The sequence below is a fragment of the Eleutherodactylus coqui genome, chromosome 4 (assembly GCF_035609145.1).
Source record: "Eleutherodactylus coqui strain aEleCoq1 chromosome 4, aEleCoq1.hap1, whole genome shotgun sequence".
Taxonomy (NCBI): domain Eukaryota; kingdom Metazoa; phylum Chordata; class Amphibia; order Anura; family Eleutherodactylidae; genus Eleutherodactylus; species Eleutherodactylus coqui.
The window spans coordinates 208576030-208594133 of NC_089840.1; the positions used below are offsets into that span (position 1 = coordinate 208576030).

The window sequence follows — 18104 nt, forward strand, 5'->3', positions numbered from 1 at the left end:
CTGCACAGGCTTCTTGCTGTGATATATTTCCCACTTTAGAAGTTATTAGACACATTTTCATTTTTTTATGTTTCTCTCTTTTTTTAAGATGAGGATTCAGATTCCTATCCAAATTATGGGCGGCATTCATATATAGAAGATGGTAAGATTTAAAATTATTACTACTGTGATGGTCCTCTAGGCAAGATTCTCACCGTGAGGTGCTATATATCTGATGACCACTAGGTGGCAATGTTACAATGTTATATGCTTGAAACAAATTTAGTTTTTTAATTCTACATTTACAAAAACATGTCCGCTGTACAAATCATAGGGAACTTTTTTGTATTTGAATTAGGGATTTTTTTTTTTTAGCGTCTTGTGGTCAATGGAGATTATTGATGACCATGATTCAGCCAAATAATTAACCTAATTATATGGCAGCCTTCCTATTACCACATTGAAGCCAAGATTTCTTTATTGTGTCATACATATCTATTGCAAAATAGAAGTTATAAAGAACACAGATGAAGCAGCACTTCACAGGTACTAAGATATAGGAGAACCCTGAATATTTGGGTTATTGGAAGTTGCATTACTACTACACTGAGCAATCACTGCATTAGGAGCAGCTATCGCGTAACATCTTGTGATCTGTAACAGGGTACCATATGATAACCGCGTCACAATCTGCTCTCGGATAATGCGCTGACCTCTCATCTGCGCAGCAGAAGGCAACACCTAATAGTCATCGGTAAATGTGGTGACTTGAGTGACTTTGACCGCTGTCAGATTGTTAGTGCCAGCATTTCTGAAACAGTTGCACTTGATGGCTGAACCACAGTATCAAAAGTGGACCAAAATTGGTTGAACCACGGACAGACATTTGATAGAAGATCGTACAGCATCAGGCAACGTGTGGTTGATCAGAGGTGAGCGTCGAGTGGCACGTCTGCTATCTCAGTAATGACGTGCCACATGGGACTAACTGACCCAGTGGTACAACAGTGGGGAAGTTTAACAAATCTTAACAATGACCATGTGGTGTACCTTGTGCCTACTGGGGTTCAATAGCTGAAGATGGACAAGAGTGCCCTGATGACCCCATGTCATTGCCAAGAATGCCTTACATGGGTCTAGGAAAGAAGTCAATTGACATTGGACACATGGCAGAAGGTCATCCAGGGTGATGAGTCCTATTTCCTGCTAAACCATGTGGATGGCCGGGTCCGCATCTAGTGTAAACAGCATGAAGCCATATCCCAGATGTACCGTTGGGGCTCAACAGACCAGTGGTGTCAGGGTCTCGGGAGTGTTTTCCTAGCATGGCCTAGAACTGTTGGTCATTGTACTACAATCCTTGAAGGATGAACGCTACAGGGACCTGACCATCTGCACCTATGTCTTCAGAAAGTCTTCCCCGACCACAGTGACCTCTTTCAACAAGACAACTCTCTGTGTCATTGAGCTCAGATCACTAGAGAGTGGTTGGAGGAACATGACAATGAATTGTCCCTACTGCCTTGGTCCCTAAACCCGCTGGACTATAACCCCATTGAAGTATTTGGAATATGCTAGAAAGGACTGTGAGATCAGCTCCCATATATCCACAAAATGTGCATCAAAAGATGGAGCTGCTGCAGTGGACATGGGTTGAGTATGGAAGATGTTCACCACCTTGTGGAATTTGTTTCCCGATGTCTGAAAGCTGTGATCACACAAGAAGGTGGACCAAAGCGTTACTGAGTAGGTGTTCCTAATGCAGGGATCATTCAGTGTAGATTTAGGCCCAGTGTCCGCGGGCGAATTTTTGCTGCGGAATCTGGATCTGGTGCACGTGTTCTGCTCTGGATTCTGCAGCAATAAGCCTCCATAGCATGCTATAGTAAAACAATCCTTCATGTCCACGAGTGAAAACCAATTGTGGTTTCCGCGCACGGATAAAAAAATTGCAGCATGCTCCATTTTGCTGCGGTTCCCACATGGACAGCTTCCATTGAAGTCAATGCAAGCCGTCCGATCCATGGCCCGTCCGCAATTAACATTGCGGACTAGCTGTGGATTCCATGGTAAAGCAGGAGTTTGAGAAAAAAGAAAAACTCTACTGCGCATCTGCGCCGGCTAGCACTTCCACACACATCCACAGTACAGAAAAAGAAGACCCGGACGAGTAATCGGGGTCCTCGGCCGCGGGCAGGTTCGGATTCCGCTGCCGGCTCCTGCATGCAGAATCTGACCTACTCATGGATATGAGGCATAACTATACTTTGAACATGAGGTGTTAGTCAACATGCGCCCCCTCATTCTGGATGTTAGTAAACATTAAGCTTCCAAACGCTTATATGCCAGATATTTTCTAGTCTCGTGGAAGGTGGCTAGAAAATACTAGCTGTTACATATTGTTAATGAGATATTACCGGTATATAATTCCACTAACGATGACTTTTATTATGACATGTTTTTATCAGGAAAATCGCAAGCTTCAGTACCTCGTTCAAAGAGTGAGATGGATAACATTGACATGGACAGAAACGTCCGCAGATCCATTACATTACCTCTACCAACTCGCTCCTCTTCACTTAAGCCAGGGCATGAAAGGTAAGACTTGAGATGACGTTTTCCACCTCTTCTTGAGGTTTATGTCTGAGCTGTTTCATTCCAACAGTCTGTATTGCCAGCTAGTAGTAGACATTAGGGGCTTTTTTGAGGGGTTAATATTTATGGCCTATCAGTGTGTCAAGAGTCTACATAGAATGCATGGGGGACTATAGTAAAACTCAGAATTGCCCCTCCGCCACCCAAAAAACATGTAGTGTCTCACTGTTGTGTTCATTATTCTCCGTCTTTCCTCCTACTCCTGCATACTTACCTCCTAGTGGGTTCAATTTGCCGGCTGGTGGGCAGCAACAGGCAAAACCATAATGGTCGGTGAAGAAGCTTGCCAGTTTTTCTTGCAATCAAGTGGCACAGGGGGCAAGATCATTCTGCCCTAAGCTGCCCTAAAACATGGGCTCCATGTGGTCTGCTACCATTAGCAATAGGCTACTGCAATGTATGATTGGTGGGGATCTGTTCCTTGGGAGTCCCATTGATCAAAAAAAAAAGATTGACTTCAGAAAGCCCTCCTAGTTCACTGCATATGGATGTGCCAGGTACTACGGATTAACCCCATATTCACTTGTATGACAGTGTGCTGCAGTATCAGACCCAGCCGCACAGACATGAAATGGGCCAGGTACAGCAACGCAACGGCATGGCCCTCTTATTGATAGATGATCATACCAATAGTTGGATCTCACATATTTTTACACAAATGTATAAAGTTATCCATGTTCAGGGACTCCTACAAGTAATTTTAATCATTCTAGATGCAACCATGGCAACGGCAGACGGGGGAGACACATTGTATAGTAAGTTTGTTTAAGCTATTCATGACTGCCTTGATTGAAAGGAACTTTGTTAGTTCCAGTTATAACTTTCTTGATATCAATTCCTTCCTGTCCGTCCACCCATAGCTATTAAATCATATCCTTACACCCACATAAACCATAGTTGCTTCATGTAAGAACTTTCCCATAGAGTTCCCTGTTTCTCATTGCTTCTGCTGCCAAACGTTGGAGCTCATGGGATTCAATCTTCCTAGAGAGAACGCATTATACAGTACATGCTGATACTGGCTACATCCAAATAGATATCTACAAGGCCTCCTGGGAAGACTAATGTATGTCATAACTTTGGGCACATCCTTTGTTCACATAATTGTCTTCTAGAGGCACATTTTTCATGTCTGATTTGTCATTTTCTGGCTGCAAGTCATGATCTAAGAGTTACACATGTGTTGAGTTGTGACATCCTTCACTCACGATGACACTTCTCTGCGGTTTCTATTCAATGTATTCAGTCTGCACGGCGAGACATGCTGTAGAATCACAAGCTTCCTTGAAGGAGTTAATAAGGCCTCTCCCAGTCCTCAGATGGCCTGGCCCTTCACCAAGGAGAAGTATCCAGGGAACAGAATAAAAAACATCTGCGTATCTGACTGCAACATGCATTAGTTCGGGTTAGAAGTCACTGAGTTTCTTCTCTAGGAAACAGCCGATTAGAGTTTATATCCATTCCATTATGTTCGGAGACGCCGTCGTAAAATCCGAAATACATAAGAACAGACAAAAAGCATCCAAAACCTCCAGCAGATTTCCTGCCTGAAGATGAAAATGCCTGGACAGAGGATTAGCTGCCCTGGAGTATTTCCACCCAAAACACATGTTCCCCTGGTAACAGGGAGGTTTCACGGTTAATTGCTTTCCTTGTCCTCAGGAATGATTGGGATCCCCCAGACAAGAAGGTGGACACCAGAAAATACAGAGCGGAGCCAAGAAGCATTCATGAGTACCAGCCTGGGAAATCCTCTGCCCTCGTCAATGAGAAGATGGTAATGTAATTCACAAGCTTGGGTCTCGGTTGTTATTGTGTGTGTGCATAGGGTCATGGCGGACGTTGTTGTGTTACTAATAGCAGGTTGAGCCAAGACTAGTGAACTAAACTGCAAACCGTAATAACAGTGCTACAGTGTAAGTATTGCACTTTATATGAGGACGGTGGAACGTTTAGATCTACGATCCGGTCTCTAAGATTGGAATCGAGGCAGATGAGCATCCCATAACAAGTGACCGTCCCTGTAATGTCTGTGCTGCTTGGGAAGTGTTGCCTGCATTGCTGTCTACTGTGTGCTCTAACATAATGTACATCAATATGGTGCTTTTTTGTATATTTATGTGGTTGTTAATGTATACTACTTTCTTGTATAACCATTTGTAACTTTAAGGATAGGAATGGAGAAAAAGCCGTATAATGCAATGTGTGGCATTTGTCTTGTGGCACTAAATATTAACTCTTATTTTTCCTAATAACTACACATCCATATATTCTACCCAGCAGTGAATAGTAGAAATCAGGTTATTTTTATGCCTAGTGCCAATGTAGGCTGCATGCAATCTAGCAAAAGTAAAAATTTTTTTTAATTGCCTATAATGTTCTACATGGTATTGTTTTGCTCCTCATATGAACAAAAGTGTAATCCCTAAATTCCTTGATGTACATTTATCCGGTCTGGGGCAGTTTATTGTATTATGGTTACTTGCTTCCTGCATGCAGATCAAGTTTGTGTATCATTGATAATGTTTATGGTTTATTGTTACAATATACCATAACATGTTTATTGGTAGGAGTCTGAGCTCTGGGACGTCCCCTAATGCCAGGTAGGGGCACAAGCTGTAAACGACACCCCCACCCTCTCCCCAGTTTTGGGACAACATTCTGACCCTGGACCAAGGTGGGGAGCAATATTACCTGCAGTAGAAAATATTACCTGGGTAGAAAGTTGTTGTTCAGGAGGAACTCCTTCAAAAATCTTTGTTATAAATTGTTTACATCATTTCAGTGTTCTTTTATTCTTTCAAAACCATTTATGCTCTCAACTATCCAGTGTATTAAGGCTCATTTTCACGCAAAGACAATCTTTCAACCGATTGAAAGATTGACAGTTCTAGCTATCATTTTTATAAAGTACTAATAGGCACTAATGCCCATTAGCACTTTATCAGCCTCATTTGTATGTAACTAAGCCTCTAACAACTGTTTGGAAATCCTAGCATGTGGTCTGGACTTTGCACTCAGCTGCATTGTCTTTGCATGGGCTGTCGCGGGCTGTCAGCTGAATACAATATAATCAGCTGGTCCCGTGGAGAACACAAGATGCGGTCCCTGCTATCTCTTTCCGGCTGAACAATGGATTTTATGCTCACCTAATAATCATCGATCAGCCAAAGAGTGAGGGATGGAAGCATTTACACACAACAATTATTGCTTAAAAGCGATTGTTCGAACAAATTTTGAGCGATAATCGTTGCATGTAAATGGGGCTTTACAATTTTGATGCTTCCTGGCGCAAATGGAACTGCACCTAGAAATGTTACTCACTAAGCAGGGGCGGGATTTAAGCTGAACGAAGTGAGGAAAGCTTGGCCCAGTCTCAGTGTGTGAATCATCCATTGGACAGGTCACACCTCATTTTCATACCATGTAATGAAAGTAGCAATTGTTTGTTTTTTTAGGGCCTGGGAAGTACTGCAAGTTCAAAAAATAATAATTAATTAATAATTACACTTGTTTTCCTATCTTCTACCTGTGATTACCATAGGTTTATGAGGGGCAGTGAGAATCCCATTAAAATCAATGCATCTGCAGTTACAAGTGCTGGCCACTATATAGATTGGAGCAGCTGCTGCGACCACAGTGTGTTGCAGCTCTGACAGCAGGCGCCCACCCTGCTGATCATCCAAGGTCCTGAGAAGTGGACCCTCACCGATCAACTGCTAATGACCTATCCTGAAGACAGGTCATCAATAGTATAGTGCTGGAAAACACCTTTAAAGATTCTGTGCCTCAAAAAAATTGCATTGCACTAGGAGAGTGGTATGTAAACTACACGCAACATGTTTTTATGTCTTTCTTTTGGCTTTCTGAGATGCTCTCACATCGTGGCACATATAATGGCACAAATGGTCACTCTTGACCAAGCTAAAGGATGCAGAGTGCAACATATTTGTATCATCCTAGTAGTTGTATAAACCCTATACTAAAAAATTCATGCATCAGTTCATTGACAAATAGATAGCATAGTCCTTGTGTCCTCCAAAACTAATGGAAACAAACAGAAGCTATGTCAAACGGAGACCATAGTCTGCACTTTTGATCTCTGTTCAAGATTCCATTTGAATATCTACCGTATATGGGTTATCCACATGGAACCCCAGGATAAAAGGTCGAACAGAGAGAATAACACTATGTGATCCTGGCCTATTATTAACCATAGTGTCAAAACATTTTGCAGCATTTTACAATCTGGGAAGCAACAGGAATGCAAAATGATACATTTCAAAATAAACAAAACTCTTTTCCCCTAATGACAATTGTCTAATGTTGCCAACTATGCACATCCTGTGTGCGCTATCAGATGGGGGACAGATGGAACTGAGGTAGCAAAACGGTGGGCGAGAACCAGAAATAGAATCTATTGTCGTCTGTAAAAATAGCTTAGTGATCATTTGTGGCTGTAACTTCCATGTCAGACAAATTCCTGTCCTAAAATGCTTGTACGAGGCATGTTACGTGTATACCACTTGTGCAGTGTTTTTTTCAACCTCTTAGTGACCAGCCAATTTGTGCCTTAAGGACCAAGTGATTTTCATCACGTTGCAAGAGCTATAACTTGTTGACATGGCCATATAAGGGCGTGGGTTTTTTGGGCCGAGTTCTATTTTTTAAATGGCCTCACTCTGGGGTATATATAATGTATTGTAGAACTTTTATTACATTATTTGGGGGGGGGGGGGGATGGAAAAATGTCCAGAAATTCCACCATTGTTTTAGGGGGGGGGGTTTCCATTTTTTCTTTTCTGGATCTGCACAATTACTGCGATACCAAGTTTAGGGCTTTGTTACACAAGCTTGGTTTTAGCGCAGTATAGGTGCGCAAAAGAATCGAGCCTATACTGTGCTAAAACACGTGAACGGGCAATATTTCATGAGCAGAAGACCCGTTCACATCGCTTATTCACTGGAGCAGTGTGTTTCTTTAAAAAGCGCAGCTGCTCCAGGAGAAAATCGCGATCCCCTGCTGCAGCTGTGACAGCTCAGGCAGGGGATTCCTTCAGCCCTGCAGGGATGCGAAGTTGTCGCAACCAGGGGTTTCCACTTGTTTTTATTAGGGCCAGCAGCAGCAGTGAAAACAGTGGTAGAACATCACAATCCCCTGCTGTGGCTGTGACATGTGAAATAGCCTCGCATCCAGAGAGTTTCCAGAAGGATGGCGAGTGCGATATCGGGCCGTGAATCATGGCCCCATATCGCCCTCGCCAGTGGGAAGGAGACCAGAGAGATTTTTCCCATGAAACAGAGCTATGGGGAATTAACCCATAGCTCTGTCCTATCTCTCCCTGCTATGGGTTAATCCCTCATAGCCTGCTCTGTCTATCCCTGCTATGGGAGATTAACCCATAGCCACGCTTTCTCTCTTTTGCTATGGGGTAATTCTGAGCGATATTCCCATAGCGCAGAGAGAGGTCAGGGCTAGAGAGAGGGAGCAGGGCTTTATGGCTACTCACAGGGATTACCCATAGTAAATAGAGAGCGGTGGGGCTATCGGGGTCAGAAGGTGGATCCCTCTGGCCCTGCCCTCTTTTTTTCTGCTCTAGGGTAAGCCCTGTAACCCCACCCCCTCTCTATCCCAACTAAAGGAAAATTCCTTGGGTAGAGAGGTGGAGGGAGTCCCCCACTGCCCTCCGCTGCTGGGAAATTGCCCAGCAGCAGGGCAGTAGGAATTCCAAGCTGCTTACAGCGGGACATTTAAACATGCTGCCCAGAAGCACATTTTAAATGTCCTGCTGTAAATTCCTGTTAGTCCCCATGGGAATTAAGAAAACCCTCGGGGCTTCCCCTCATCCCCACTGGGACTAACAGGAGTTTACAGCGGGCCATTTAAAATGTGTTGCTGGGCAGCAGGTTTTATGTCCCAATGTAAGCAGCGGGTTATTCCCTTGGTTGGCAGAAATCCTCCTAATGACTTGTCAACTTATTTTCCTGCACAGGAGTTTCTATAGACTCCAGCTCCCATAGGAGTCAATAGAAACTCTTGCGCAGCACGCAGCAAAGATAGGTCAGGTCCTTTCTTTTCTTGCAGCACAGAATTTAGATGCGTGCATTGTAGCCATGCCTGTCCTATCTTTAAAAGGTGCGAGTATTTTACGTGTCTAAAATGCGTTCATATGAACACTTCTATAGGTAGTCATTGGTTCTTTTAGAAGCGCTTTTTTCACGCACTTATTCTGCGCTAAAAGCACGCTCGTGTGAAAGAGGCCTTAGAGAGATTTTTTTTTCATTTTTTACTACTTTGCACAATAAAAACTTACTTTTAAAGAAGTCCAATTGAATCTACATCATCACATTCTAAGATCCATAGCGTTTTCATTTTACCAGCAATAAAAGGAAGATTTGAAGGGAAGAGTTATAGTTTTATTGGTACCAGTTTGAGGTACATGTGACATTTTGATTGCTTTTGGTTGCATTTTGGGGAGGGGGGGGGGGCAAAGAAAGGAAAAATAATGATTCTGGAATGTCTTTTTTTTTAAACTATTTTTTACGATGTTTACCATGTGAGATTAATAACAAGATATTTTCATTGTCTGGGTTGTTCCGAATGCGGTGATACCTATTCTGTGTTGCTTTTTTTAAAAAATATATAAAAATTGGTATTTTAGCTATTTAAAACTTTTTTTTGTGCTGACAATGCATATTTATTTTTCTTTTAACTTTTCTTGATTTTTCTTTTTTTACATTATTTTTTTAGTCCCTGGAGGCAACCTGAAGATGCAATTGTTTGATAACTTGGATAGTGCACTATATTACTTATGTAATGTATTCCACTAAGCCTATGACAACAGACTATTAGGCTCAGCAGGAAGCGGTGCCTCATAGGCTGAGTTACATGGCAGACAGGGGGGCTTTTGTCAGGCTTCCGGCTGCTGTGGGAAACCATTAATTCTTTGTGATAGCGTTGTGGGGTGCTGATGGGTGACAGAAGGAGCCCTTGCCCTGTCAACTACTCATATGTTACAGTTGCTATTGATTGTGGCATGCAAGGGGTTAAACTGCCAGGCTTTAAGGTTTCTCCACTACTAGTTGTTAGAGCAGGAGCCTGGCTATCAGTAGTCAGCCAAGCCACCACCTTAAAAAGACATATGTGCCGGTTTAAAGCCCATTAATGAGGTCAGTAAAAAGGCGTATTGCAGTTTCAAATAGTGAAACTTAGACACTGACAAAATTGTTGGAATTTGTAGGTATGTTAAAATAAAGCTCCGCCTTTTGGAGTCACTTTAAAGCATATATAGCAATTAGCTGATGTAATGTTGTTATCAGAGACTCTCCCGTTAGCCATGGGAGTGTCCCAATAATACAGTGCGGAGATATGTTTTGACCGAACTTTGGGAGCTTGAAATCTGCAGATTGGAAGGTTATTATTGAAGCACTTCCTTAACCAAGGGTGTGACTATGATAATAACATTGTATTAGGAAATTGCTATTAAGCAAGGGCAGGTGTAATCTTAAGTTATATGTAAATAACTGGTGATACTTGCTTGGCATCATTGTCTACAACGGCTGATTTTATTTTTTGTTTTGTTTTAATTTTGTTCAATGGAGTACAGCTATACAGTTTAGCTACCATATTTTCTGGCATATAAGACGACCCCCGACTTTTCGTCTTATATGTCGGGAATACAGTGTTAAAAAAGAAATCAATACTCACCTCCGGCGGCACTGCTGCAGGCTGTCGCTTCCTCGTGCACGCTGGCAGAGCATTGCTTTCTGCAAGCGGGGCTTGAATGCCCCACCTCCAGAAAGCTAATGCTCTGATTGGCTAACTTAGTCTGGCGTTAGCCAATCACAGCCATTCAATTACGTCATGAGTGGCTGTGATTGGCTAACGCCAGAATAAGTTAGCCAATCAGAACATTAGCTTTCTCGAGGTGGGGCATTCAAGCCCCGCTTGCAGAAAGCAATGCTCTGCCATCATGCACGAGGGAGCGAAAGCCTGCAGCAGTGCAGCGGGAGGTGATTATTGATTTCTTTTTTGGGACATGTATACCCGGCGTATAAGACGACCCCCAACTGCAGAGCAAATTTTTCAGGCTTAAAAGGTCATCTTATACACCGGAAAATACGGTACATTATCTATGTGATTCTATTTTAGCCTAAATTCTACCTCCTGTCTTATTTCTGATGATGATTACTGCTCAGTTCCCCCCCTCTCTCGCATGCTTTATACTGCATTTCTGCTTCTTTAGATTTAATACGTTATATTAGCGAGTAGCCAATAATAATAATCTTTATTTATATAGTGCCAAACATATTCCGCAGCGCTTACAAAAACAGGGGGATACAAAAAGACAAAAGTACAAAAACCATGGTGACATAGTAATCAGTTGATGGAAACAGTAGGGGTGAGCGTCCTGCTCCAACGAGCTTACATACTACGAATAATGGAGTGATACAGAAGGTAAAGGAGCTGGAGATGGGCACGGTATGGTGGAAAGTGTGGGATGCTATACACATAAGCAATGGTCAGACATTAAGCCGTGTGGGGGCTGAATCAGTGTGACTACCGAGGGTGGTGGATGGCGGCTAGTAGTAATTGCAGTTGGTAGGACAGGGAGCACGTTATCAGGCAGAGTAGAAAGGCATTCTAGTAGTTTGGAGATAAAGGGGAGGTTGAAGATGGGTCGGTAGTTGGCAGCATCAGTTGAGTCCAGATTCTGTTTCTTTAGCAGTGGGGATATGATGGCAAGTTTGAAGGGAAAAATGCCAGAGGTCAGAGAGAGGTTGAAAATAGTGGTGAGATGGGAGATAACCACCAGGGAGAGGGACCAGAGGAGGTGTGAGGGGAGAGGGTCGCTAGCGCAGGTGGTGGGACGAGCAGAGGAAAACAATTTGGAGACTTCTTCCTCTGTCGTTGGTCTGAGTACAGACCATGAGCAGGGGCTGTTACTGACAAGACTAGGGTCGGGGCTAGTCTGAGATTGAGAAGTTATTTCCTGCCATCTATTTTCTTTTTGAAGTAAGCAGCCAGCTCTTCAACACTGAGATCCGTCACTGGGAGTTGCAGCTTAGGGCTGAGAAGGGAGTGAAAGCTATTGAAGAGCCTTTTAGGGTTTTGAGATAGTGAGGATACAAGAGAGGTGAAGTTAACTTGTTTGATATGGTGGAGGGCTACAGTGTAGGTTCTGAGCATGAATTTGTAATGGAGAAAGTCGGCGGACGTTTGTGACTTTCTCCACAGCCGTTCAGCACATCTAGAGCACTGCCGGATGAATGCTAGAATGATGCAAGAAACTAGACTGGAATTAAGTTTTAGATTAATGGGTTATTCCAGGATTTTTATTATTGGTGACCTACCCTGAGGATAGGTCATCAATAGTTAATCAGTGGGGGTCCACTGCTCAGGATCCCTGCCAATCAGCTGATTGTCTGGCTCACTGTCAGTGTTGTGGGCTGGAATGTCATCATCGGTGGTCAGTGCTGAAAGTGCAGTAGGCGGGAGCAATGCCTCCTATTACACTTCTGGCTCCTTATTGTGGTCAGAGCCAAAAGTACAATAGAATATATTGCTTTCATTGATTTTATTGTTAGTGAAGTCATCTGTTATATTTTCGGATCCTTCTCTCTGATGACTATGTCCAGCCTCCGGCACTGATAGCAGCTCGTCCCCACCAATCAACTATTTATGACCTAACCTGAGGATAGGTTAATCCAGTACCTCGAACACAAGAGAGGAGGGCATGTATAGTTTAGGAGGGGACTGCAGGTTTACAGTGTAACAAGGGGGGCCCTGTGGGCCCCCCTTTCTGAGGGGCTGGGTCGCAACTGCGATCCCTGCAACCTCTATAACTATGCCACCGTCACTGATGGTTTGGTCGCTGCATATGTTTGCACCTGACAATTATCAAGCAAAAAGACTCAATAGTTATTTTCACTCTAATTGTGTTGTGTAAAAGGCCCTTAAAAGGGTATTCTGGGGAAAGTGGAATTTTGAAAATTTTGCCCAAACGTTTACACTTATTGCCATTATTCCAAACTGTGTCCATTTTAAATCATCAAACTGAACTTCAGTACCTTTTTTTACTGACCTGCACCATGGCTGTATTCCAGCCAGCTTCAGATTTCCACATTGTTAGTTAATAGGTCTGCTGTGGAATGCAAAAACTACATCTCCCACAATGCCCCACTGCTATTTACTGACTAGTGTGTATTCACGGCTATACAAACTGTGTCGTCATTACAAAATTTGAAGGCACTGAGCATGCCTGACCAATAAAATAGTGGAGCATACAGGTCGTAACCATTAGATACCAATAAAGAACTAAGCAGGGGCGGAGACCATAGGTAAAGAAATCAAGTTACAGCATTATATTGTAAAATTACAGAGCATATAACTTTCACTTTTGAATTGAAGGAATACCCCTTTAAGTCATGATCTACTTACCTGTAAGACAATGCAGGGGCATAACTATAGGGGAAGCAGAGGATGCACCCGGGCCCAGCAGCATTAGGGGGCTTATAAGGCCTCTCTTCTCCCTATCAGGAGCCCAATACTATGAACAAAGCATTATAGTCAGGGGCTTTGTTACAGATTTTGCATTGGGGTCCAGGAGCTTCAAGTTACATCTCTGAGACAATATACAATAGTCTGCCTATGAAAAGGAATGATTATGTTATGCATTTAAAGCTTCAGAATAGATTAAAACAACCCACACAACTTTAACACTCTGTTCTGTGTTGTCTGCCTTGCTCCTTTTGTGTGATTTTCAATGTGTCAATGTAGTTTTATGCTGTCACTTTTTTCACTGTACGTGGTGTCTTACTGAAATGTCTCTTGTATTTTTCTGTCTCTTGCTTCATCCGACTGCCTGACTGTGTTGGGAGTTCTGGTTCTTGCATATCCATGTTCTGTTAAAGATGCAGGATGAAGTATGCCGTTCCATCCACTGTAACAGATAATAAATCTTTCGTTTCCAGTCGTGGCAGTGAAAAGGCGTGCTTGGGAATTCTGCATCTCTAACAGTCCCTTTTCCTTCTTCTTTTTCATAATCTTCTTCTTCCTTCCATTCCCCTGTCATGAACTCTGTAGACTCGGGATAAAAGTCCAGAAGAGATAGATTTAAAGAATGAACCTTGGTATAAATTCTTTTCGGAACTGGAATTTGGGAAACCGGTAAGTAGGATAGATCTATTATATCAGCTACGTTTGTGCTTTGTTAATAGCTCTAAGTAAAATAACAATAGCCAAGCTGTGTGTTTTGCTTGTGGGCAGAACAAAGGTCCTTTTCTTGGTCACAGTACTGGGTATAGATCTTATGTACTGGAATATATCAGATTTCATTACAATCCGTATGGGCTGTAAATGTTATGCTAACATATAGTCAGTGATCAGCCACCTAGAAAGCAATGGCATGGTTGTAATATACACTTTCATTCATCATCCTGTTTGTTGCCATTCCATTTTCTAGCCCCAGCTCTTCCTGTTGTCCATTTCTTGTGATTAAGATTTCATGTATCCGGTTTCCTCAACGTTGATGATTTCAAATTGAATTACATCACTGCTGCGATCTGATTTTTGGTTGCAGAGATTCGCAATAAGTAATGTCTGTGTAGAGATTCTATTGGGCCTAGATATGACATTAATGTACTTATATTATAGGCAGGAAACGGTGTTGCGATAGATTCCACTTACAGGTTGTCCTTAGACTCTATAAATGTAAATTTACTCAATTCTTGATTAGTTACATCCACGGCAGAGCTATTTACACCTTTGCAGCTATTGCATGCAGAATTTCTAAACTAGTGATATAGTAAAAGTTATCATCCTTTACAGTTTGATACACTGTCACAATATCTATAAATGGACATGACACATTCACTAAAAAATAAACTTTACCTTAACGATCATTTTGATCGTTTTGTAAATTTTACACTTACAATGCTTTGGGGTTTTCGTCTCCCATCTAAAACGGCATGGTCTCAGTGTAAAATGTAAACATTGCGGTTAATATAATTGTGCAAAATATCTGGAGACTGTGCTCTCGTCCCTTCAAATATAAAAAAGACAATGCTTTCAGCCACAGACGGCACTGTTCGATGTTTTATACCGACACCACATGGCTGGCTTCTCACTGGAAAATGTATTGAGTGCATTTATTATAAATGAGTTCAGCAGCTGCCAGTGAAGTCTGGAAAGGCTGTGAAATTGTAACTTCAGAAAGACTCAGGTGTGATATGAAGGCTGCAGCCAAGGCATATATTCTTGACACCTTAGGTTATTTATACAGGACAGCTCTACATTTGTGCTAAAGCTATCATCAGCCTTGTTGTATACCGCATGCTCCATCAGAACAGTAATCGTCACACTGCTCCACCAGATTACTAGTATACATTATGCTCCACCAGACTCCTAGTATATACTCCGCTCTATCAGATCAGTAATAGACACCATGCTTGACCTGAACACTAGTTTACATTATGCTCTACCAGATTACTAGTTTACCTTATACTTCACCAGAACACTAGTGTGTACCTCATGCTCCACCAAAACACTAGTTTACCTTATGCTCCACCAGAACACTAGTTTACCTTGTGCTCCACCAGAACACTAGTGTGCGCTGTGCTCCACCAGAACACTAGTGCGCGCTATGCTCCACCAGGACACTGGTGCGCGCTATGCTCCACCGGGACACTGGTGCGCGCTATGCTCCCCCGGGACACTGGTGCGCGCTATGCTCCCCCGGGACACTGGTGCGCGCTTAGCTCCCCCGGGACACTGGTGCGCGCTTAGCTCCCCCGGGACACTGGTGCGCGCTTAGCTCCCCCGGGACACTGGTGCGCGCTTAGCTCCCCCGGGACACTGGTGCGCGCTTAGCTCCCCCGGGACACTGGTGCGCGCTTAGCTCCCCCGGGACACTGGTGCGCGCTTAGCTCCCCCGGGACACTGGTGCGCGCTATGCTCCCCCGGGACACTGGTGCGCGCTATGCTCCCCCGGGACACTGGTGCGCGCTATGCTCCCCCGGGACACTGGTGCGCGCTATGCTCCCCCGGGACACTGGTGCGCGCTATGCTCCCCCGGGACACTGGTGCGCGCTATGCTCCCCCGGGACACTGGTGCGCGCTATGCTCCCCCGGGACACTGGTGCGCGCTATGCTCCCCCGGGACACTGGTGCGCGCTATGCTCCCCCGGGACACTGGTGCGCGCTATGCTCCCCCGGGACACTGGTGCGCGCTATGCTCCCCCGGGACACTGGTGCGCGCTATGCTCCCCCGGGACACTGGTGCGCGCTATGCTCCCCCGGGACACTGGTGCGCGCTATGCTCCCCCGGGACACTGGTGCGCGCTATGCTCCCCCGGGACACTGGTGCGCGCTATGCTCCCCCGGGACACTGGTGCGCGCTATGCTCCCCCGGGACACTGGTGCGCGCTATGCTCCCCCGGGACACTGGTGCGCGCTATGCTCCCCCGGGACACTGGTGCGCGCTATGCTCCCCCGGGACACTGGTGCGCGCTATGCTCCCCCGGGACACTGGTGCGCGCTATGCTCCGCCGGGACACTGGTGCGCGCTATGCTCCGCCGGGACACTGGTGCGCGCACCTTATGCTCCGCCGGGACACTGGTGCGCGCACCTTATGCTCCGCCGGGACACTGGTGCGCGCACCTTATGCTCCGCCGGGACACTGGTGCGCGCACCTTATGCTCCGCCGGGACACTGGTGCGCGCACCTTATGCTCCGCCGGGACACTGGTGCGCGCACCTTATGCTCCGCCGGGACACTGGTGCGCGCACCTTATGCTCCGCCGGGACACTGGTGCGCGCACCTTATGCTCCGCCGGGACACTGGTGCGCGCACCTTATGCTCCGCCGGGACACTGGTGCGCGCACCTTATGCTCCGCCGGGACACTGGTGCGCGCACCTTATGCTCCGCCGGGACACTGGTGCGCGCACCTTATGCTCCGCCGGGACACTGGTGCGCGCACCTTATGCTCCGCCGGGACACTGGTGCGCGCACCTTATGCTCCGCCGGGACACTGGTGCGCGCACCTTATGCTCCGCCGGGACACTGGTGCGCGCACCTTATGCTCCGCCGGGACACTGGTGCGCGCACCTTATGCTCCGCCGGGACACTGGTGCGCGCACCTTATGCTCCGCCGGGACACTGGTGCGCGCACCTTATGCTCCGCCGGGACACTGGTGCGCGCACCTTATGCTCCGCCGGGACACTGGTGCGCGCACCTTATGCTCCGCCGGGACACTGGTGCGCGCACCTTATGCTCCGCCGGAACACTGGTGCGCGCACCTTATGCTCCGCCGGAACACTGGTGCGCGCACCTTATGCTCCGCCGGAACACTGGTGCGCGCACCTTATGCTCCGCCGGAACACTGGTGCGCGCACCTTATGCTCCGCCGGAACACGAGTGTACCTTATGCTCAGAATAGCCTTAGTGTGCGCCCGCGCTCCGCCAGTGCCTGCACAATAATTTTGTCTTCTTTTATACAAAAGTATTTAACATCCCATTTATATTAATTATAAATGTGTTTGTTTGCTCATTTGATAAAAATGTGATCATCTGTCTGGACTATAGACAAAAAATCCACTCATCTCTAGTTCCAAAACATTAATTATTCACATATGGAAAGCCACATATTTGGTTGACAAAAAGTAACATAGTGTGTGAGACTGGAAAAAAAATGCATCCATCTAGTTCAGCCTATACCCCTGTAATTTTGATGGAGAGGAAGGCAAAAAAAAACATGAGGTAGAAACAAACTTTTCCCATCTCAAGAACAAAATTCCTACGCGACCCCAAACCTAGCAAATGCAATAAAGTTCTGGATCAATTTTCCTTCTGAAGTCATCTAGTGACTATAACATGTAGTATTGTAATGCTCAAAAAAGGCGTCCAGGCCCCTCTTGTACTATTTCACCATCACCATGTCCTCAAGCAGACAGTTCCATAGTCTCACTGCTCTTACAGTAAAGAACCCCCTTCTATATCAGTGTAGAAACCTTCTTTCCTCTAGGAGTAGAGGGCGCCCCCTTGTTACAGTCACAGTCCTGGATATAAGTAGATGATGGGAGAGCTTTCTGTATCGCCCTGTAATATATTATACATGGTTATTAAATCGCCCCTCAGCCGTCTTTTTTTCTAAACTGATGATGATGATTATCTGTTCAGTCACATCTGACCCTCGGTCATTCCATGGATCAATGTTCTCCACGCATTTCTGTCTTTCGCAGCTTCTTTCAATTCCGCAAATGACATGTTCGTGGTCACCTTAAAGGGGTTGTCCCGCGCCGAAACGGGGTTTTTTTTTTTTTAAACCCCCCCCCCCGTTCGGCGCGAGACAACCCCGCTGCAGGGGTTAAAAAAACAACCCGCACAGCGCTTACCTGAATCCCGGCGGTCCGGCGTCTTCATACTCACCTGCTGAAGATGGCCGCCGGGATCCTCTGTCTCCATGGAC

General features: G+C 45.2%; 1 protein-coding gene across 1 annotated transcript in view; it reads left to right on the forward strand.

Annotated features, from left to right (window-relative positions):
- The window catches only part of LOC136625979 (sorbin and SH3 domain-containing protein 1-like), a 227220-nt gene that overhangs the window by 134795 nt on the left and 74321 nt on the right, over positions 1-18104 (forward strand). Inside the window, exons 16-19 of the mRNA XM_066600632.1 lie at positions 89-142; positions 2448-2577; positions 4297-4411; positions 13721-13804. Of these exons, the coding sequence (XP_066456729.1) occupies positions 89-142; positions 2448-2577; positions 4297-4411; positions 13721-13804 (383 nt within the window). The remainder of the gene's footprint in view (positions 1-88; positions 143-2447; positions 2578-4296; positions 4412-13720; positions 13805-18104) is intronic.